A 23,977-nucleotide genomic window follows, 5' to 3' on the forward strand; every position below is an offset into this window, starting at 1 on the left:
AAATGGTAATAGCCCTTACTGTTGAAAGGGTGAGGGGAGATAGTTTCATACAATGCTGTGGTAAACCAGAACAACCTCTCTGAGGAGCAGTTTTGTGCAATGTATCACAGGCTTTAAATCACCATTCCCTTTGATCCCAGAATTATACTTCCAGGTGTTTATCCCAGGGAGACAAATAGAGATGTGCAAGTATATTAAAACAGAAGAAATTTCACTCTGGTGTTATTTGTAATAATGGAGAACTGAAACAAAGTCCAGTGTCAAACATTAGAGAAAGATGACATGTTTATGTGGTGGCAATGGCATATGTCAATTAAAATACTTTCAAAGACCTTGAGGAAATAATTGATTCTGCCACCAAGTATCTCTGAAATCCACCTTCCCCCTATTTTAGCCTCAACTTTTGGAGTATTCCCCCAAACCTGCTCCTAACCACTCCCACCCCTTTCAGGAAAGGCCCCACACCCCGCTGGGGTCTGGCTCCCCCGAGTGTTGAGCATCGGTCTCTTCCTCTTCTCTGTGTGTGCCCCCCCTGAGCTCGTCCTCGCTCCTGCATTAAGTATCACCTTTGTGCTGATGACGTCCACATTCACACCTGTAGCCTGACCGTCCCTAAGCTCCTAAAATAGATTCAGACTCAACAGCTCCACCTGGGTCTCTAATAGGTGCCTTGGCTTGCCATGTCTGCGGCACAGACTTGCCACTGATCTCAGTTCTTTCTTTCTTTCATAACAGGTGAGTGCTCCGTTGCCAGTAAGTTCTCCCCCGCATGGACATATATATCGCTGCCCTCTTCAACATCCTTAAGTCCATTCCCACCTCTATTACCGCAGTTCATGCTAGTGCATATCTGTTCAGGTCCTGAAGCTCTCTGTGAATGTAAGGAATTTCCCCCGAAGCAGAAACTGTATCTTCCCCCTTGTGCTGTGATGATACCTCACCATTGTCATCACTCTGGAAGCAGGGGTAAGAGAAGGAACACTTTTTGAGGTAGCTGCCTTTGATGAAGCCTTTCCAGGGTCTCCAGGAACAAGAAGACTGCTCCTCAAGAGCAACACTTGGGGGCTGGTTCTCCAGGCTGAAGGTTCAGGGGAATTTGGGCACCGGAGAGTCTCGTGGTCTCAGGGTACCACTCCTTCTGCACCAGGATCCATGTATTGACACAGACACCCGCAAATGCTGTATGGGTGTCTCAGGGCAGCTCTGCCAACCTCACGATTGGAATCGGGGCTGATATTCGGCAGCCTGCCCCATGGTTGGAGGGGATGAGGGCCTCCTTCTTCCAATGGGTCAGGGTGGATGGCAGCTTGGGCTTTCCCAGCAGACACACACCTGTTAGAGGGTCAGCTTAGGGCAATCTTTGAGGCTGCCTTAACAACTGCTCTGTCTGCAAGGGATCTCAGAGTTCCCAGAGCCACGAGTCCAGCCCACACCCCAAATGCCATTCGGTGACCCCAGATTCAAAGAGGGGGAGAACAGATGCATGTCTGAGGCATGTCTCCCTCTCTCCAGTAAATGTCACAGGTTTAAATGACATCCCAGGAGGGATCAGGTCCCCTCCTTTCACCCCTAAACTAACACACACCCATGATCTCACACACATGGAGAAGCCTGGGGCCCTGGTTTTCAAATACAGTCAGTCTATGATGCTGATAAATATCACTGTGAGGTTAAGTAGAGCATCCCAGTCATGTCAGAAATTAGATTGTCACCAGGGTTACGAGAATAATGTCTCCTTTCCATGGCCCCTGAACTTCCTCCTCAGAGCAGAGCCTTAAGCCACATTTCACTTGCTATCCTGATGCACAAGGCTATGATTGCATGAGTGAGTCTCTGAGCGAGACAGCCAAGAAAATATTAACACTTAGAGATGGCTCCGTTAAAATGTCAAGTCTCAGTCATATATGGGAAACAGAGGGACGTGGTGTTATACGCTAACTAAAGTCTGTTTGCCCAGTGTATAAGGTCTACATAGAGCATGGAAATGGTTTGTTTGTGTGCCTGAGGAGTTTGGTCTCTTTCAGGCAGAATCCAAAGCAGGTTCTGTCAGGCCTGAAGCTTTAACAAATTGGAAGGCCATCTTCTAAAATAATGCATAATAAAGTATGAAAGTGAGTCTTTATTTAGAATGAGAGGAAAATTCATAATGAGTATTCAAATGATGACTACAACCATCCAAAATTCCAAAAAGATTACCTATACATATATAACTTAAAAAATTTAGACACGCCACTTACATAGTTTTGAACCTGAAGTATGATGGAGCAAAGGTCCAAGGTGAAGGATACAATAGTTTTATTTTGAATGAAAACACCTAACATTTGCAAGTTTTACCTAAACATGCGGCCATGTTCACACACAACTCAAGGCCATGACAGCTGATTCCCTCTAAGAAGGAAAAATGAAGTCAGGTTCATGTTGTCTATTTAGACTTTATTTTCACATCAAGTTTTACAAATAAACTAGCTTTCGTAATATTTACTCTGAACAAACTAATAAGTTTCAAGTAAAGATAACAATTTATTGGCCTCAGATTTAACTTCGGATTGTATATATTTAATTATATTTCCACAATAGCCACCTTTACCCAAATGCAGGCTTTTTCTGCAACCCATTTCCAACTTCCCAGATTCTGGTCCACTGGCTTTCAATCAGCCTGGATGACTTACAGGCCTGTAGTCATACTGTTGGAAGTTGGAGCTACTGGGAGGAGTCAAAAGATAAAGCTTGTGGGGCTTTGAGACAAATGAGGACGTTTGTGGAGTTTGAGGCAACAGAACAAAGAGCTTGAGTTTCCCACGTTTTATCCCACACTAGCTGGCTCCTAAGCAGTCAGCCTGCACTCACTGGTCTAGACTAGCTAGACTGTGGCTATAAGGCCTCTGGCTGCACTCAGCAGGCATACATCCAGTCACTGTCAGCTGTGGGGACAGCGGAAGCCTGTCTGCTTGAAGAGACCACTCAATTGAAGAAGGATTTCAGAGGAACGTCGAGTGCACGATCTTGTTCAAGACTGAAGAAGTCTTTTTCTGGGTGCTAAGATGGCATTCACTCACAAATGTAGATCATCTGTTAGCTTGCTGCTTGCATTTCAGGTTGTATTTGAAGAAACATTTGAAAGTGTGATAATATATAAGAAAGCATCTTTGAAACTGGATTGGTGCCTAAGAGCTGCTTTTTGAAAAACAGATACCACAGCAGGGAAAAACTGGAATTATCTTAAGAAGAAATCTAATAGTTAATATATCAAAAAAAGGAGGAAAAATAATTTCAGGTTTATATAAAAATATATGCTACAGTTTTAAATTATTGTAGCTTAATGTCTGATACCAATGCTTTTCAGGTAAAAAGAATGCATATTCTATCTAAAAATATTAAGCACAGTCAAAATAAATGTCATGAAATATAATAGTATTTTCTTTGAAAATATGTGGGCAATCACACATTCCAAAAATAGATGGGACTATATACTCATTTGCAATATTTTAACAAAATTGCTTGTGGTGAAATGTGGGAACAAGAAATGATGATAAGTTTGCCCCCATCAAAAACTAGACATGTATCCAAGTGAATTAAGTATGTTCCACCAAAATTTTGCCTTTCCAGAAAATATTTATATGCCATTGAGAAGAGATCACAAATTTCAGAGACAGGTTTTTTATTACTCATGTAAATGCGAACTGTGCATGGGTATAGGCAATTTATGATTAGCTTTTATCCATTGCTGCTCTCTTTCTCCTTTCTTTTAAGACTTTTTTATCAAAGAGTTCTTTTTCCCGGTAATGTACAGGTGGTCCTTCCAGGTACTTTGCTTCTGCTCTCTTGTAATCTAACCCATCAAGGGCAGAAATTGAGCAAATGATTGCTTCTGGCAGAAGAACTTCCAGAACAAACTTGACTTTGTCACATCTTATGAGGGCCAGCGTCTTCTTGTCTGTTTGATTGTAGACTTCTTGTAAATGTTTCACCACAGCATCCAACTGATCGTCATCCTCAAGGTATGTTTCAAAGCAGACCACATACTTGTTTGAGTTTAAAAACGATGTCAGCCACTGGGACGGCTTCCTGCCTTTTATGATGTCCAGAAGATGGTCGTCGGCCCCCTTTCTTCTCACAATGAAGTCCACGAGCTTCTGGTTGGCCCGGTCTCGAGCGGCCCTCATGCGGTCCGGGAGGATTTTCTTGCGGGGCCTCCTCCCGTCCTGGGAGGTCTCGTCCTCAGACTCCTCCAGGTTGTCATAATTCACCTTTGGAAAGGTGTCCTCCACGTAACCCTCTTGGACAGCCTTCCTGATGGGATAACTGACGTCGGCCGCGAAATAGTCAAGGAAAGTGCCCATGAAAGAGCCCAGGCCTCTTCTGGCTCTGTAGTCAGAAACCAAGGCGAGGCACCAGTTGACGCTGTCCCTGTGCTCTCTCCTGGCCCTCTTGGTGAGCTCGGGCTTCTCTGCACAGTCGAAATGCTTTAATCTTCGAAGGGGCACCCGCACGCCACTCCTTCCTCGGTTCAGGTTGGCCTCAATCAAGAGCACCCTGGCTGTCTTCTCTGTTTCCTTCACGCTGGTGACCACTGCTGGCCAGAATGGGGCGTCTGGACTTTTAAACCAGACTAGCGTTCCTCTTTCGATGGGCTGTGGCTCCTGGGGAGAAGCAGGGCCCGGGTGGTGTCCCTCTTCTTTACCCTCAGCCATCTTCACAGCTTTGACCGGATTGGCAGCTCCTGCGTCAGGAAGACGTTGACGTTCTTGCATTTGATGCCCAAGTTCCAGAATGTGAAGCTTCCTTTTTTTATTTGCAAGGCGGAGTGAATAACGCCGCGCAGGGGGAGAGGAACTGGAGGATGCTGCTGCACTTTTAAAATGTGGCTTCGAGGGACCCGCTCCAGGGTCCTCAGTATTCTCTGAGAAGGTAGAGCCTTCAGAGGGAACGGCCAGGGTCTTCGGGGTGGAGCCACGTGCCGCTTCTTTTAAAGCTCTGGGCACAGAGAGGCTGCAACTTGATGGCAAAACTGGAATTCTGGTGAGCTTCATGGACATAACTCTTGAGGCTATCATCTTTTTGGTGACCTCTTTTCCATTATTAGTTTGTGAAAGTGAAGGGAAATTTCGGCACAAGATGCATTTTTGCGATGACTTTGTTTCCAATTCACTTGGAGTAAGAGCAACGGTTTTGTGCTTCCGTAATTTGTCACTATACCGAGAACCATCACTCTCTGAAGCTGCCAACAGGGATGTGGGTTTTTCACTTTTCCCAACACTCTTCACTAAGTTCCCTCTGCGTTTCTGGTATTTTCTATGATGGCGGGAACCAGATTGCTTTGGCGGTGGGTTTTGAGACAGTGTAGCGGTCTTGTTTTCATCTGAACTGCCTTTATGATTCACCTTTGTTTCCTCATTCAGAATATTCAGTGCCACTTTAAGTGATCTTTTGTGGGCCACTTTTGCTCTACGTCGAGCACTGAAGGCTGACTGTGTCACCAGTGAGGAGGCAATGGCTCCCATTCGAGACTTAGTTAGAATCTTGACATCTGTACTTTTCACTTTAATTTTTTCAGTGACTGAAAGTATTTGAACTTCTAGAGAAAATGCCTTTTTTCTCTTATTTTTCGATGATGTCTTAGATCTGGGCAATACCTTGGCTGGCCATAACTGGCCTTTCCATTTGCATAGAACATACTTAGCATGCATTATGATATAGATAATTGCATCAAGAGGTAGTTTTCAGAGGTTCAGTGTCCAACTGTCCTCCCTACAGCTAAGACATGTTCTCCCCAAACACTTTTCCTCATGAAGCCCCTTCAGCCTTAGGTTTGTAAGGGGTTTACAGCTTGTGTGGCCTTGTCCTTCTCCACCTGAAACTCTCAGGGATGCTGGGACTTGTGCTTTGAATGGACAATACCAGAGGATACTAGAATAAGGAAAAGGAAAAGAAGAACATTATCAGAAACCATTTCCTTTTGCCAAAGCAGAAGTATGCTGGTCAATAAGGATTGCTAAGAGATACCATAAAGACAAATAAAGAATCGGTATTGGGTAGAAGGGGTACATACATGGCAATTTTGATGACAAAAAATGCAAAGTACCAAAGGATTTTCATAACCCACCACACCCCACATCTTGTCCCTTTCATCATTATTGCATTTTTAAGAATATCTCCATGTGTGGTGGGGGTGGGGGTCATGTCAGGGATCCCATTTGTGTTATTAGAGAACCAGTGCCTTTTTGGCTCCTCCAGGTTCAACCTAGGGGGTTGCTTCTTTTTCCTTTTCTAAGTGACTAGTGCTGCCCTGTCCACTCAAGGAAGCCAGGGGCCAGACATATACAGGGACTGGTGTCGGTCAGGATGAGGTTGCGTTCAAGAACATGCGCTTAGGATTCAGAGGTTCATGATGACTGTCATGATGAACGAGTGCAACTCGTGGCTAACGAACACCACTTGAGCAGCAGGCCACAGGCTGGAACATGCAATTTCTATATTGTGGTTGGCTTTAGTTTGCCAAAGTACAAGAAATGTTGTTGGCTTTAATAAAGGGGATGTATTTGGGGTAAAAGCTTACACTTTCAAGGCCATGAAATGTCCAAATCAAGCACCATCAGAGGTGCTTTCTCACCAAAGTCAGGGGCCACATGGGGAAGCAAGATGGCAGGCCATCTCTTCTGAGGTCTCTGCCGTCCCCTCCAGAAGTTACTGATGTCTCCTGGAGCTCAGCTGTGGGCAACTAGGCATAGACTTGTCTCTTTCTGGGCTTCCTCTCTCAGTCCCAGCTGCTCTGTTTTCTACCTGAGTCCAGCAGCAAGCTCTCAGGCATATGGCTCATCTCCACCTGGGCCTCAGCTCTTTGAGCCTCTTGGGGGCTTCTGTCAGTGCAGCTCAACTGTGGGCAAAACTGTTGTCCTTTCTCTCATGTGGCCAGATCAAATATGGCAGCTATCTTTATCTGTGTCTGTGTCTCTCTGTCTCTGTTTGTATTAGACCCAGCAAGGGGGCAGGGACTCAACTGAGTCACACCTCCAGTCAAAAGCTTGTCAAGTGATCTAATCAATTTAATGTGCTCAAAGGATATCACACCCATGTGAACAGGTTAGTTTAAAAACATAAGTTTTCCCTTTTTAGGATTCATAAAATAGTCTCGAACTGCCACGTGGTTGAAAACTGTTGTTTCCCAACACCAAATCTGAGATTCTTATTATGAAAAGAAGGGACCGTAGAACAGAGCATAACAAATTATTCCCCCAAACCCCAACACAAAGCGATTGAAAGGAAATGTTCTGTAAAATGGGAAGTCTTACCCATGAGCACGCAGACAGGGACGTGGGTCTCGTGGTCCTCACACCCCAACCGCTTGTCCAGCAGACCCGTTACCGCGCTCTGTGCTTCTCAGGTGCACCAGACTTCCGGGGACCGTGTGGCATCAAATGGAGGTACCCAGGTCCTATGAGCCTCTACTGTAAATCTAGAAAACCCAAAAGCAGATTGGAAGCCAAACTTATTAAATGGGAATTAAGAAGCTCTCCTGTCCTGAACTCTAAAATGCATGCCATTCTGAAACAGAAACGATATCTTAATCTCATCCAGATGGTAGATGGCACATTTATTTTCCTCCTGCTGTTGCATTTCAAAATATTCCTATCAGGCTGCTTGGTGGGGCTAGTCCTGATCCGATTTCAGAACAGAGGAAACTGTTGCTCTTGTGATAGCAGCTGTTTTGACAAGCACAGTGAACATTAATGACCTATGTGAATGTGTGTGCATGCGTTATGTGTGATTGTGTGGTTGTGTGTGTGAAGAAATGGTCTCTTGAATGGGAATTGTGTTTTCTGTTTTTATTATGACATTAAATGGACTTGTGTGGAGGATATAAATCATGCAGAGATCTGTTTTCATATGTACATGTGTATGTACACGTACAGACATCCGTGACAGGACACTAGAGATGTTCCCTGTGATAGGAAGGCGGGTGTGTTTCTGACACATCAGGTCTGTAGCCACGCACACATCCATGCACAGATTATATAAATTTCTCTTCACTTAAGAGCATATTTGACCAGTTTTTCTTGTAAATACATGGCTTTTTCTCTCTTGCTCTTGTGAATCTCTTTACAATGCGATTTCACCAGTTTCCAGCTTTTATTTAAAGAAATTTCAAACCTTATAGAACTGAATAATGCAGAAGATGAAGTTATTTTCTCATTTCTTTCTTTCCCCCCTTCCCGCCAAGAAATACTCTGTTAATACATTGGCATACATTTTTCTAGTTCTGTATACATTGCACAAATACATATTATAATTCATGTGCATACCTTAGCTCATGCTTTTTTTACTCAACTTTTATATTTCATAATGTACAATTTATTTTCTTAATAAATGCACATGTGTAAGTCTTTGTTTACACATACCGTGTCTATATAATATATACTATGACACATATAACGATCATGAAACATACATCTTTTCTTCTTTTGTGACGCACAAAACAATCTTTCTCGAATGATGCATGGGCATACAGACCTGTGCTTTAGACACCTCAAAGACCACATGACTCTCAGGTCCTAGCTGGAACAAAAGGGAGGCAGCGTAACAGGTGACTCAGCCACTTGAGTCTCCCATAGCTCCACCTGCCAGCCTTTCCCACAAAACCAGGGGAGTCGAGTCCCCTCGCCCTCAATCACAACTGACCCACATCCCAAATTCATACGTGCACACTCTCCTACACATACACACACAGGCACACACGTGCCCACTCACTGTGATGCTAGCAATGCAAGAGGCCTGACGCTGACACAGCCAGTGCATGCTCATTGCCTGCGCACATCCCTGGAAACGTTTCTGCTTCCAGCATAAAGGTTATTTTCAGCTCAGTTTATTTCCATATTAAAAAATACACATGGGAAACTGTGAAATGTTTAAAATAATAAAATAGGGAATCTAACAAGCATCAGTAATCAAATCACTCAGAAATGTTTATTGCAAACGCATGAATTCACAGACTCCAGAATTTTTACTTTTTATACCTATAATTTATACAATATTGATTCGGCTTTAAATATGATCATGCGGCTTATTTGAACATTCTTTGGTATTCCCATTTGCCTACTTCTTTTTAAGTGCGGAACGCTTTAACAGTATTTTCAACATACAATTGATATCATTTACAATTATTTTACTGATTACAAAAGCACCGCATACTTAAAAGAAACAATCAGAAGTGAAGATTTTCAAATAAAAATGTTACATTGTCCTCTCACCCCATACCTTGGCCCATTGTCTAAATGTCCCATCTTAATGGGTTTGTATATAATTTTGCATGTAGTTTTCTTTTCATATTTTGTTCTAATTGGCCTACAATTTTTTTCCTGTAGTGAGATAAGTAGATAGATAGATACATAGCTAGGTAGGTAGGGGTGTAGAGAGATAAAATATATGCAAATATTGTCCCTCTTTTGCACACCAATAGCATTATGATAATAACAGAACAATGAGCCCCACCAATATAACTTTTAAAATTATTACCCCAAATTGGGGAGCGGATGTGGCTCAAGCAGTTGGGTGCCCACCTATCACACAGGAGGCCCCAAATTCATTTTCTGGTACCTCCTGAAAAAACCAAACAACAAGCAAAACAAACAACTCAGGGAAGCCAATGTGGTTCAGTGGTTGAGTGCTGGCTTCCCACTTCCAAGGTCCCAGGTCAATCCCTGGCCCCCAGTACCTGAAAAAAAATTATCCCAAATTGTCAGAGGGCCTTGGGCATGAAAATGTATCCAATAACTTAGTTTCGAGTCAAATCAAACTGTCTGAAGAGGAAGAATGCCTAATTGGATTAAAACGAAGAGAAATGCTCTAACCAGCAACTTCATAACCTAGAACTTCAGAGTCAATTTCAGGCCATCAGAAGTAAAATTCTTAAATCGAAGTCCTGGTATAACTCTTGTTCTAGATTTTCTCTTTAGTTGAACAATGAATGAACAAGGTGACAATTAGCTTGTATTTCTCTAAACAACAGCCATGATTTTTGGGGAAGAATTATTTTGGAACCTTTCTCTATTTTGTTAACTCCTTTCCCCAGCAAGGACTTTATTCCCTTCCAAGGAAAAAAAAAACAGAAAAATAATCCTCAGCAAGAAGTTCTCTCAAAATCCCACCATGCTGTTGCCCAGAGGCAGCGATGCATTTTTTTCTCACCTTTATCCTGATGCCCCCTCCCTAGAATTACTAGCTATTTATTGGAGCTTTTTTTTTTCCAAAGCAGAAGACTTTGTAATACCTCTCCAAAAGATATTTCCATAAAACAATGAGTTGAAAGTTCCCTTTAAGATAATAAAAAGACAGTTTATAAAATTGCTTTTGTAAAGAAAATACATTAGTGGCTTTTTTTTAGGAGGTACTGGGGATTGAACCCAGGACCTCATATGTGGAAAGCAGGTGCTCAACCACTGAGCTACATCTGCACACACGGATTCAAATCACAAACTTAACAGTACCGAAGCTCTGCCTCCAATGTTTCTGCCAACAACCAGTCACAAAGCCTAATCTTCCAAGCACACATCTCCAAGGGTCATCTCTTCAGAAAAGGACAAATGTGAGCACTTGAGAAAAGGAGCTAGATAAAATTCATGGTCCATCACGAAGGCGTTCTATTCAGAATAGAGTGAATACTCTCTTTTGCAAAGCCCATTCCTTTTGCAAAACTGAGCTTGTTCCCCCAGCCCGGTAGAAGAACCTTCTTTCAGAGATGCTGTTTACCCTTCACTCTCTAGTACCCTGCCCAAGGGGAGACAGCCAACAGCCCCTGTAAAAGTAATAAAATCATGCCTGCTGTTCGGGTTACGAAGTCAGGGTCGCTTCCTCTTTTCTTGAAGGCGAGCCCTCCCGATGACTGCTGTCTAGGTGAGAGAACAAGATGTGCCAGTCGGAACATATTGATTTGCCCCTGTTGTGGTCTGGAATAGAGTTGCCCGGGTCACAAGTTAAGTCGCCGGCCTGGGGCTCCTCCGCACAACAGCCCTGGACACAAGTGAGGTGCCGTCCCCCCGGGAAAGACTGGAAGGTGCTAGTCTGCTCCGACAAGGCTCTTTACGTCTCCAGTTCAAAGACTGGTGCGGGCCCAAATGGGCTGACAGAAAAGACCAGGGGAATACTCGGAGTGCAAATGATATTGTTTCTGTCACACAGGCATTCACATGGAGAACAGCGTTCTGTCTTTTCGTATGAGGATGAAAAGTCTGTAAATGCGAGGGGAAGAAGTCTTGAATGGCTACCCGGTTCTCGTGACCTGGTTATACTGCAAAGAGAAGAGGACCGGGATGGGAGTGGAGGAGACAGCAGACTTTATTTTTCACATCAAATTGTAAAATGTTATGTGGAGGACACGTTGATAGGGACATACACACCAAAATACTACTTCATGAAGATTCTAAGGAGTTACGAAATGAAATGTCGGCCAGGAGTGAACAAAACCAAAGCAAGTGTAGGAAAACGATATCATACAAAAGAGAAAATAAGGCAAACGTTTTCAAAAAGTTGTTTGAGGGACATTTTCTACTGATCCAAGAAAATAGCCATTATTAACATTTATATGCCTCGCCATATACATATTTCATTGGAGTCCAAGAAGAGACAGGGAAAGCAGAATATTTGAAGGAACATTATCTGGGAATATTCCAAAATAATGAAAAACTATCAAGTGGCATACTGAAATGTGCTAAAAGCTAAGTACACACATACACAAGGACTAGGTTCAACATAATAGGATTTCTAGAAATCAAAGCCAAAGGAGAAGCCTTAAAAGGGAAGAGAAAACAAACAAACCAAATTAAGAGGCAGACACTCTCTTTTGCTTTATAATTAGAGAGAACTTGATAGAGTTCTTTGGAGGCTGCAAAAAGCAAATGGGCAACAATGAAGTAACAACAAGAGAGCGGTGGTAGAAGCAGCCAGCTCTCCTAGGTCTGGAAAACCCAAGAGATGATACGGTGGTTCTGCAACCCCGTGAGCTCGGAGGAGACCCTCCGAGCTGGACACAGACTCCTGAGGATGTGGTTTCTCAGGGCGGTCAGGGAAGGGACCCCAGAAACCTGGGACCATCCCGAGGGTGATGGTGGATGATCAGCTCCCCTGGAGGGTCGGCATCGCAGAGGAGGCCGCCCTCAGTAATGGGACCCAGAGTTGGCCCACCTGCTGCCGGCTGTTCCTTGGCTGGGGGTGGGGGGGGGGGGGAGGGATGACGGTGAAGACGATCCTTGGAGAGGGGAGGAAATCCATCTTCCTGGACTGTCTGCCCCTCCTGAGGTCACAGGGCCCCACTGGTGTGAAGGGCCTTTGCTGGGGTGACCCTGAGGGACAGAACCGAGAGGAAGGCCCGGCCTGCGTCTCTGCCTGCAGACCTCCTTTCTCCCTCTGGGGACCCCGCCTGGTAGCCCTGAGCAAGGAGCCAGGTGGCCAAGGCTGGTGGGGCTGGCAGAGGCCCAGACTCAGCACCCTGGGGTCTGGGACTGAGAGAACTGGGTGTCCTTGACCTAGTCCTGCTTCTTCCTAAAGCACGCGGCACACAAAGAAAGCTGCAGCTGGTCCCTTAGATGCTAGAACTTTCTTTGGAAATGGAGTAGAAGTCAGAACGTGTGTTGAAGATGGTATTGTATGCTTATATGATAAAGGAGGGCATTTACTGTGTTTTCTGAATGGCTGGATAACAGGAAATTTGTCTTTTAGAGAAGATATTTCTTAATTTGGGTGTCAGTTAATCAGGTTAAGTGAAGTATCTCCCACGGGATCCAAGAAATTACATTTGAACCCCCTTCCTACGCCTTTTATCTCATCATTCAACGACTTCAGATTCTCTCTAATAATGAACACATAACAATATTTTACTGCCAGTAGGGGGAAAGGAATCAAAATGATATGTTTAAGGATACTCACAGAAACCTTTGTTAAGCAGAGGTATAAGATTAGAAAACCTTGGAGGTCTCTGCCTTAAAGAACTCAGATAAAAATTCTGTCATACAACAGGTGTCAATTTAGAGCTCAGAAATGAGGAGAGGGGCAGTGAAGACAGGGTACTTAATCATCTCATCCCCTTCTAGAAGGAGCTGCCAGCCTTGCCAACTAAACAGAAGGGATCAGAGCCCTTAACATTCAATTAATACCACACACTTCCAAAACACACACCCACACACACCAACTCACATTGGTAGTAGACACCCACTAGGCCTGATACTTCTGTGGTTATTCCATCCTCCCAGTCTGTAAATATCCTTGTTCAGTCTATCAACTGCCAGGAAAGAATGGCATGGCTCAGTTGTCATAGAAACCAGAAAGTCAACAAAACATTCACCTTGGCTCTAGCTTTCCATGGAAACCAGGAAGTTCAATTACATCCTCAGAGGCAGAGCCTTGATTTTCCTCTCAGTCTTTTACACCCCTCCCAACCCAGTGAATAAATGAATGAATGGATGACATATCAGAGACAGCACCCCAAGTGCTCACGGCCTTGGGGGCAGGGGCTTTTCACACAGGGGCTGTGGAGGAAGTCCAGTCGAGGGGAGCCATAGGGGTCTCCCTTGCACGCGTGGGTCAGCATCCAGAGTGCAAGACTCCCCATCCGCCTGCCCTGGCACATTGTGGGGGGAGCCCGCGGACCCTCGGCCCCTTCAGTGACCTGCAAGGCAGAAAGGGGGGGAGCCCGCAGACCCTCGGCCCCTTCAGTGACCTGTAAGGCAGAAAGGGGGGGAGGTTGCCCAGGGAGGGAGGACGCGAAACTCAGGCTTTGCCGGGAGTGTCCGTTTGGACAAAGGTGTGTGCAGAGGTCAGGGTGGAGAGGGTCTGGGGGAGAGCCGACTCCCATGTCATGTCCCCGGATGGCAGGGAGGAGGAGCAGAGCCTGTCCCGTTGTGGGCTCTGTGCCCAGGAGGCGCTGAAAGCAGCCACCGGGAGCACGAAGCCCAAGGCGGGCACTCCGCCAGGGCCGGGGTCTCAGTCCTGCTGGTGAGACCGGCCCCCTCTCGTCATCAGGCCCCCTCTTGTCATCAGGCCCCCTCTCGTCATCAGGCCCCCTCTCATCATCAGGCCCCCGCCGGCGCTGGTGTCACACATCCCTGCTGCACAGGAGAGAGAAGAGCTGTGCTCTTCTTCCCAGGGCCAGGCTTGGAGACAACCTAGGCAGGGGGGTCCCGGGCAGGGGCGCCGTTCTCATTTCCAGGCTTTCCCGATTTCCAGGGTGCCCATGCCCCCACCATGGCAGAGTTCAAGCCCCACGGGAGGTCCCTGGCAGGTGATCCCAGAACCAGCTCCCAGAACCAGGCACACCACTGGCCTGGGGACGTGGGCCAGGCAAGGTCACCCCGTCCTGTGTGCAGCCCACCCAGAAGGCCCTGCTGGACTCGGAGTCACCTGGGCATGGCTGAACCCGGGGGTCTCAACAGGTTCTTAGGGTGGACGGAGGGGAGGTGGGTCAAGACCACCTCCAGGTTAGCCTGTCTAATTGAAGGAGAACAGAGAGTGGGTGTTTCACAGTTGAGCTTTTAAATCAGAGCAGAAGCTGAAAGACAGGTGTGGGTTGGAGCCTCAGTTCTGCTACTCACCAGCTGTGTGGCTTTCACCATGGGGATTTGCCTCTCTGTTCATTGTCTCCCTGAACACTGGTTCCTGAGAACTTTTACGACAGCTGTGTGGTCTTCTTTCACCACCCCATGTCTGGGAAGCCAGAGTTCTTCATATCCTTCCATCAAAACCATAGATTGCAAGAGGTTGAATCAAGAAGTAAGGGAGGGAAGCTGATGTGGCTCAAGCAACTGAACTTCTGGCTACCACATGGGAGATCCCAGGTTCGTTTCCTGGTGCCTCCTTGAGAAGGCGAGCTTGCATGACAGGCAGGTGCTTGAGCTGATGCAATAAGATGATACAACAAAAGAGACACAAAGAGGAAAGACAAGACACACCACAAACCAGGGAGCTGAGTTGACTCAGGTGATTGAGCACCTCTCTTCCACATGGGAGGTCCCAGGTTCGGTTTCCAGTGCCTCCTAAAGAGGAGATGAGCTGACACCGAGAGCACACAGCAAATGGACAGAGAGAGCAGACAGCAACTGCAAACAATGAAGGGGGGGTGGATAAATAAAAAGTAATCTTTAAAAAAAAGCAAGGGAGATCATCCAGCTCTCTCCTTTTTAGCTGGCGATTAAGAGATTTACAAAAGTTTAAGACACTGCCACCCACTTCACTATTTTAATTTTTGCTTTGGAAAATAGAGTTAATTTTTATAAAACCTATATTTTCATGTAAACATGGAGTTTTCAGTGACTAAATACATATTTTTAAATTGCGTAGCTTTATTTCTCAGTCTGATAAATATTGGGATATATAACCCTCACAGGTAAGAGCTCACTGGGGTCCTCAGAACCAAAAGTGTGAGAGCAGGTGTGCTTGTTGAAATCAGGAAGGGGACTTCAGATTTACAAGTACCAGTCTTCTCCCTCACACGTTGTCTCCATAAAGCATGAGACACAGATGGGGGTCAGGCTGTGAAGTGCAGCCAGCCTTGCCCAGGGGGCGGGTGGAAACAGGGTCTGCCCCCTGCCCCCCCACACCTGGGCAGCCCCGTGAGGGCACAGAGGACGTGCCCTCCGTAGCTAGTGACAGGAAGCACATATGTGCACCCTATTTCAGCAGTGTTGTCCCCAGAAGGAGCATCGCTCAGGGCACACCGTTCTGGAATTGGCTTTCTCCCACCACTGGCCTCATTGCACACACCACCGAGTCCTACCTCCTTTCTAGAAGCCGCATGGCTACTCCTTGGCATGCAGGTGTTTGCATAGGTTCCTAGGGCGCCCCTCACTGCGTCACAGGCATTCTCGGAAAAAAGTAATGTCTACCGCTCTCTTCAGGGAAATCAGACTCCAGATAAGTGCCACCTGCTGGCCCGAGCTCGTGGGCTGCAGAACTGCTGAAGTGGAAACGCCGGACACCCAAGTCTGAGAGGCTCCCAGGCAAGGCTCCCAGCCCACTATCATCCGGAGCGGAGGCGGGACTGGGCCGAACATCTGTGAGCCTTTCGTTGAAACAGTGCTGGGCAGCACAGGGGGATGGGATCTTCTCAGCTCTTTTTCTCTCACCGTGGGAACGTTCATTTTATTTTATTTTATTTTTTTAAAGATTTATTTATATAATTTATTTCTCTCCCCTTACCCCCCCCCCCACTCAGTTGTCTGTTCTCTGTGTCTATTTGCTGGGTCGTCTTCTTTGTCTACTTCTGTTGTTGTCAGTGGCATGGGAATCTATGTTTCTTTTTGTTGCATCATCTTGTTGTGTCAGCTCTCCATGTGTGCGGTGCCATTCCTGGGCAGGCTGAACTTTCTTTCATGCTGGGTGGCTCTCCTTATGGGGCGCACTGCTTGCACGTGGGGCTCCCCTATGCGGGGCACACCCCTGCGTGGCACGGCACTCCTTGCACGCATCAGCACTGTGTGTGGGCCAGCTCCACACGGGTCAAGGAGGCCCGGGGTTTGAACCACAGACCTCCCATGTGGTAGGCGGACGCCCTAACCACTGGGCCAAGTCTGCTTCCCGGGCACGTTCATTTTAAATCTAACAGGTGCTTGGAAAGTTCAGTGTAACATGTGCCTATACTTCCACCGTTTTATTCTACCCATATGTGGACATGCCAATTGGAGTAACCATAGCCGGCCCGAGGGGGCGCTCCTTAGGCCTGCTTACAAGGTGGGCCACTGAATGGCCTCTGGGAAGTTGGGTTTCAGGAGGGTCCCCCCATTCCTGGACTGATAAGAGTGGCTCCCTGTGCCTCGGTTGCTTGGACAATCCATGCTCTGTGCTGAACCCCTGTTTTCCTCCTGGGAGTCTGCAGTCTTGGGTAGTGGCAGGCAGAGTGGGCCTACAGGCCCAGCCCCCAGGAATTCTCTGGGCTCTGGTTCTCCAACGAGCTTCCCGGTGGACCACATTGCCCATGTGTTGTCACAACTCATTGCGGGAGGAGTTAAGTGCATCCTGCGTGACTCCACTGGGAGAGGACCCTGGAAGCTTGCGCCCGGTTTCCTCAGCTCTTTGCCCAAGGCACCTTTTCCTTTGCTGATGGTGCTACGTATCCTTTTGCTGGGCTACATCAGAGCTGTGAGGATGACAAAATGTTGTGTCCTGCACATCCTCCTACAGATTCATCAAACCTCAAGGTGGTCCTGGGGACCTCCAGCACATATTTTTATAACTCTATGAATCGTATTGTTAAACAGTTCCAGAGCATATTTGCACATTCCTCTGAGTTTATATCTGGCTACAGCTTTGTAGCAAAGAATTCAAAGTTGAGAGGAATGTGATTTTCAGCTTCATGCCCTTGAAAATTTAGTTATATTTAATTAAATCTTACCTAAGTAACCCTAGTTATATATCATACTAAGTCAATATTCCAAGAAGAGATAAGACTTTATGGTTGAGAAGAATGTGTTTTGAAACACTCTAGATCTAACCAGTTTTTTTGAGTTAGGTCTAATAAACTGGTAATCTAGATAAAAGTAAATATCCATTTTTTCATGTAACATTTTATGCAATCTAAGTGTCTTTTAAAAATAAATAAAAATATATTAAATTATAGTAGCAACTCATTATTTCAACAAGAAAAAAAAGAATCTTTATTTGAGAAATATGTTTTTGGCTTCCCGAAATCCAATTGTTATTCTAGTTATGTCTACTTAACTACTTAACATAGGTACCACTACCTGTCTGTAATTCTGAGAAACGATTCCAACAATAAATAAGATTTTAGTATCAAGAGGAAATTGGGGGAAGCAGACTTGGCCCAGTGGATAGGGTGTCCGTCTACCACATGGGAGGTCTGTGGTTCAAACCCCGGGCCTCCTTGACCCGTGTGGAGCTGGCCCATGCACAGTGCTGATGCACGCAAGGAGTGCCGTGCCCCCCGCGTAGGGGAGTCCCACGCGCAAGGAGTGCGCCCCGCAAGGAGAGCCGCCCAGTGGGAAAGAAAGTCCAGCCTGCTGAGGAATGGCGCCGCACACACGGAGAGTGGATGCAGCAAGATGACGCAACAAAAAGAAACAGATTCCCGTGCCGCTGACAGCAGAAGCAGACAAAGAAGAACACGCAGCAAATGGACACAGAGAACAGACAACTGGGGAGGGGAAGGGTGGGGCAGGAAGGGGAGAGAAATAAATAAAATAACTCTTCAAAAAAAAGAGAAGAAACTGGCTTTTAGATTCCTATATTCACTACTTATTCTAGAAATTTTTAATTATCTCTAATTTAACAATGACCTGGGTAGCACTAGATAGTATTGGCACATTATCAAACAAGAAATAATAATTTATAACTGAGAAACATCTAATATTTTCGCTTTCCCACCTCACCTAGTCAGTCTAATTATCTCCAGTTATTTCTAGTTAACTACCAACCTACCTTCCAAAAGATCTGTGTTGTCATTATTCCAACAAAAGAAATAGACATTTTGAGTGGCGGATGATGTGTTTTTTGTTTCCTGGCTTCAAGTATTTAGACTAGCTATTTCTAGTCATCCTTGCTTAACTAGTTTCCAGGTAGTACTATTTAACTATAGTGCTAACGCTATATTTACAGCAAAAAAAAAAAAAAAAAAAAAAGAATTTAGCGTTGAAAACAGGTGATGTTCAGCTACTTGGTTTCTAATTTTCATTCTGGTTACCTCTGTTTTTATCTCTAGAAAACTGGGTACCATGCGTTATATCTATAAACAATACTTCCTACTACAAGAAATAAGAAGTTGTAGCTGCTGCAAAGAATGCGTTTATGACTGCCTGACTTCAGCTTATTTGAAGTGGTTACCTGTGTACCAGTATCTATTCGTGGTGGTAACCCATTACTACAAGAGGTAAGAACTTAGAGTTGAGGAAAAAATGGGTTTTCAACATATTTTCCTGGTTTTCTTCACAGTACTCTCTAGAAAGCTAGGTTCTTGAGTACCAATAGTTTTCTATGGTACTAATTCAGTATTTCAATAAGGAACAAGACATTAGATAAGAGAAGAGTGTGTATTTCAGCTTCTTAAGCTAAAATATTCACTTGGGTTCTCTCTCATTTTCTCTGAATAAGTAGTGACCTAGGCCACACTAGTATTCTGTAAAACAAATGCCTCATGCAACAAGAAAGAACAAGATAGAAGTCAGAAGTGTGTTTCCCACTGCCTTGTGTGAAGTATTTACGCTAGTTATAGCTAGATTGCTAGATCAGTGGATGTCAAGGTCACTGGATAATCTCTACTACAGTGGTCTGGGTAAGAGTAGATAACTGTACAACTGTGTATTTCCAATGAGAGATGGGAATTCTGAACTAGGCTCTTTTACAGCAAAATGATCATGATTGTTTGTGTATCTTCATTTGATATATTTCTTGCTTTGTATCTGTTTGTACTTTATGGTAAACTTGTACAGTACTATTCAGCATAGAAATTAGTCAACGGTTAGCTAAATCCATTTCTTTCACAAACTGGTCCTTTTCTATTGGTATTAGATCCTGAGGAGGCTTTAACTCAATTTCCCAATATATTTTATCCATTTACCTATACAACTTAACAAGCTATCGCTACCAGTATTGTAATCTCATCAGAAATGCCAGCGTCACACTATATTACAGTGTGGTAGTAGCTACAACCTGAAAAATGTGAGTCAAAAGACACTGGCATCAATGATTAGTCTAGTCCACCACTGAATAGTGTAATCAGAACGTCTCCCAGAGATGCCACGCACCTTTGCACGGTTCAATCGATCTTGTCAAGTTCCCAAGGAGACAAATAGCATCTTTTGCTCTGAGCCTCTCTTGAGGTACCAATGGAATATTGGGTTTCTCTCACTGCATTCAATAATTCATAATTATTCATTCTTGTATCTGCGGTGACTATTTCTCCTCCTCTCCATTTATTATTTACTTTTACTCAAACTTTTCTACCTTTGGAAGGGACGTTAAGTTTGGCCGCTTGGCTGGTCCAGATTGCCAGCGACAATGCGAGTCTGGCAAGGGCCTCTCCCTAAGTCGGCTAGCAGGATAGCATCAGCTAGGAACAGACTGGTGAGGGACCTCGACCACTAGGCAATAGAGCTGCAGTCCCTGTCCACCCCAAGTTTTCCAGATGGGGTGAAGGCACAGGCAGGCCCTTAGAGGTTCTGACATAAAGGGTTCACTAAAGGTATAGTTAATTTCTTGCTTAGGAATCATACTTGCTTCCGGCACCTGCAGTTGCAGCCCTGGCCCTGGGACCACTACACCAGGAAGGAAAACGGAAAGCTGAGGTGATATGGGGGGCGGGTGGAGAACAAAGTTTAGTTTTATTGGCACCCTCCCCGCATGGGAATCATTGTACAGTCATAGCAGCGTCTCACCCCACCACCTCTCCCCGACCACCCAGAAAAGCAAAAGAATCTATCTAGTGGGGAGCTCCCTTGGCCCCTCTTATGTCGAGTGTGAGCACACACTTGTAAAGGCATGTAAGCCAGTCCCCCATGTCTTTTCTTATCTTTGTTTTAGACAACAAATGTTTCACTTGCTCATTCTCATTCTCTATCAAATTATCACTCTGAGAATTATATCTCTCTCCCATTACTGGACATGATGAGCTGTAAAGTGTGCTCCTTGGTTTGAAAAAAATGTGACTTGGTGGTCCCAATTGGTGCAACATCTTGTGCTCCCGTCTTTTGATAGTATTTTGAGCATTTGCACCTACAACCAGGTAAGCACACCCCAGCCTGAGTAACGTCTGTGCCTGTATTGACCCATTTGTAGCCTTCCAGGGCTACTGGCATCCTGGCATCAGTCCAACTTGTTATTTGTGGTGGCGGTTCCTCCCAGGGAACGAATCTGTCCGAATGGCCACCTGCATCTGCAGTCTCTGTCTTGTTGAAGAAAGAGCAGGGCTTTTCTCTCTCTTTTTTTTCAATTTTGTGGTTTGCAAAATTGCAGCTGGAATCTGTGTAGCTTTAGTCCATCTCTGCATTGCTGTGGCTTCCCCTATGTCATGTCCCTCATTTCATGGACCCAGGTAGTCCCCTCAAGTCAGAGGCAGCAGGACATCTGCTTGCAGGTTCTAATCACCTTCCAGTCCTGGACAAGTGTTTTTCTGAAGGGCATCAACATGTCCAACTTTAATACACCCTTTACAAATCTCACAGTAATTTCCATAATGCTGTGCCCCCTGTAGGCCAGATTTCCATTGTTCCTATATGACCACGTGACCACTCATGAGTTAGTAAAAACCCAAAGGGGTGGACAGCCTGCAATTCAGATCACCAAGCTTATTTGTTTTTACATTCTCCATCAGAGTGGCAGCTTTCCAATCCAGATGCTGTGTGCTTGCCTTGGAACTACCATCCACTAACCGAGCCGCTCATTTGTGGTCAATCGAGAGCTCTTCGTAGGGCACCATGTAAATGGCACTAGGGTCTAGGAGCTCTTCAGGTTGTTCCAAAGCTGGCCCTAGGGGAAAAGATGGGTCCCTGCTCGTGAGACCCTCTTTGCATTCCCTTTGTGGCATGTTCCTGTATAAGTTATTTCCATTTCATTATGGAACTTTCTTGGGCATATTTTTCCTCATTTGAATATTTGCCAACATACCCGATAATTCTGATTTTGAGATTATTTTATGTCCTTTGATCAGAAGGGCAGTCTCAATGAAAGTCCAATATCCAGCTACTAATTTTCTCTAAATTGGAAATGTTCTGGTCCCAAATCCCATAAGCTTTGGTCTACACTCCACACAGGGCTATTGCACACAGGAATTGCCCATATCAGCACTCCAGCTTCTATCTCTAGTTCTTCAAATTAACGACCTGAGTCAGCTTGTGCAATTGTATTGGCTCCCATTTGACATGGTACCCAAGTATTGGCTGAAGGGCATACTTGTAAACTTTCTGTTTTACAATTCTAGGTAAAGGATGCATTCCCAAGTCTGACAAAATATCCATCCCCATAATACATTCAAGTAAAGATATGCAAACACTTCATATGAAGTTGGTTCAAATATTCTAAATCTGTCCAATTTTTCATCTTAATCCCATCAACCTTTGCATTCCTACATCCTCCTAATCTAACTGTAGACCTGTTAGGACTTCAACGCAGGCTTTGGTTTTACATTATGTAGGGGAAGTGTTCTCCTATAGGACATAATATCCATTCCATGACTTATTTGGGTAAAGGAGACACAAACACTTCACATAAACCACTTGTCATCCAAAAATTTCCTCTTAATCCCATCAAAGCTTGTATTTCTATAGCCTCCCAATCTAGCTGTATCCCCACGAGGACTTCAACAAAATACTTTAGAACCACAGAGCATGGAGACCCCTTCTCAAGGGGTCCCTGAAATGTCTCTTCTCCATCTGCTGACTATTTTACCCATTCATGTGCATACAGCCTTGTGTCCCCAGCTGGGAGTTGGAACAAGTATCCCATCCCAAGGGACACTTAACTGTTTGCCAGTCCTTCTATGTACTGATTAGATTGTGGGACCATCATCCCAGGTGGTTTGAAGTCAGGTTTCTCATTGTCATCTTTGTTTTTCAGCTTTGCAACTCTCTAAACTAGGGTGAATAGAGCAGATTTGTTTAGGTCCCTTCAGTGTTGTGGGGCCAACAGGGTCTTTGGAGAGGGCTGCATTTAGGCCACTGTTTTGATCCCATCTACGTCAGCTTTATTTATGTCACTTTCAAATAGCCATTTAAAGAGGTCCCCTCTGCTGGGATAGTCCCTTGAGTTTCCTCTCTATCTTTCTCCATTCGCTTGTGACTGCAAATTTTCTTGACGTATGTTATTTCAGCAAAACTTTCCCCCTTGAAAATAGCTCTAAGGCTGGCAACTGCAACTCAGACTGGTCAATGTATTAGTCAGGGTGCTCTAGGGAAACAGAACTGACAGGACATATCTGTAAGTATTATAAGATTTTATAAAATTGTCTCACATGACCATGGGGATGCACGAGTCCAAATTCTGTAGGGCAGGGCTGTAAGCCAGGAACTCCAATGAAGGTCCTCGATGAGTTCTCCAGGAGAAGCTGTCTGTCTGAAGTAGAGATGGGAATTCTTTGTCTGACTGCTGGAATCACTTCTCCTTTTTAGGCCTTCAACTGCCTGGATGAAATGTCTCTCGTTGTTGAAGGCTATCTCCTCAGTTGATTGTAGATACAATCAGCCAGAGGTGCAATCAACTCACTGATGATTTAAGTCTATGTATGTCCTGGCAGTAAAATTAGCACAGTGCTTGCTGTACCAAATAGTTGGGTACCATTATCTGGCCAAGTTCACACATGAGTGTAACCATCACAGTCAGGTTCTAAGCTTGCCCAGCCTCAGGATCCACTCCAACATTCTCTCTTACTTTCATTTTAGCTACTGAAGATAACAATTCCCAAGAGGCCATATATTTAGCTTTCTTTTTGCTATTTTGCATTTATTTATGCATACATTGAGCCAACCCCCATGAGTTGGATCCATCATTTCTAACTTTTAGCTGCAGTTCCATAAAAAAGGTTACCCAGGAATCAAAGGTTAGTCATCACCACCATTTCATCTTTATTCTCCTCAAATCACATGTTTCAGCCAGTCAGAGTGGTAACAGCAGATCCTACTTCCCCTGATGCCAACTAACTGCAGTTAACCAAACTGTAAAGTTGAGGGCACACAGTCCTCCAGACTGCCAAGTCTGCCCAAGACTTCTAACTCCAGCTGCATGGAATTAGAGCCCTACTTCAAAGACAGATAGAAGAGTCCACATATGGCCACTCTGACTTGTGACACCAACTGCAAGTTTTTCCCAAACCTACCCTCTGGTTTTACAGTTTGCTAGGACTCTCAGAATTCATCAAAACCTATTTTACTCATGATTATAGTTTATTACAGAGAAAGAACATAGATAACAATGGGACAAAGGAAAAGATGCATAGTGTGGAGTCTGGAGGGCACCAAATAAAAAATTTCCATTGTGCTCAGGACATATTAGCTTT

The 23,977-nt window shown here is 44.9% G+C and overlaps 1 protein-coding gene across 1 annotated transcript; it reads right to left on the reverse strand.

The window, feature by feature from the left end:
* Nucleotides 1-2,412: 2,412 nt before the first annotated feature.
* Nucleotides 2,413-13,308, reverse strand: PWWP4 (PWWP domain containing 4). The gene is made up of 3 exons (XM_058291217.2): nt 13,183-13,308; nt 7,290-7,453; nt 2,413-5,907 (listed from the first exon to the last, which is right to left on the reverse strand). The coding sequence occupies exon 3, from the start codon at nt 5,685-5,687 to the stop codon at nt 3,708-3,710; it is 1,980 nt and encodes a 659-aa protein (XP_058147200.1). The 5' UTR covers nt 5,688-5,907; nt 7,290-7,453; nt 13,183-13,308; the 3' UTR covers nt 2,413-3,707.
* Nucleotides 13,309-23,977: the final 10,669 nt, after the last annotated feature.

Source organism: Dasypus novemcinctus, chromosome X (genome assembly GCF_030445035.2).
Source record: "Dasypus novemcinctus isolate mDasNov1 chromosome X, mDasNov1.1.hap2, whole genome shotgun sequence".
Lineage (NCBI taxonomy): Eukaryota > Metazoa > Chordata > Mammalia > Cingulata > Dasypodidae > Dasypus > Dasypus novemcinctus.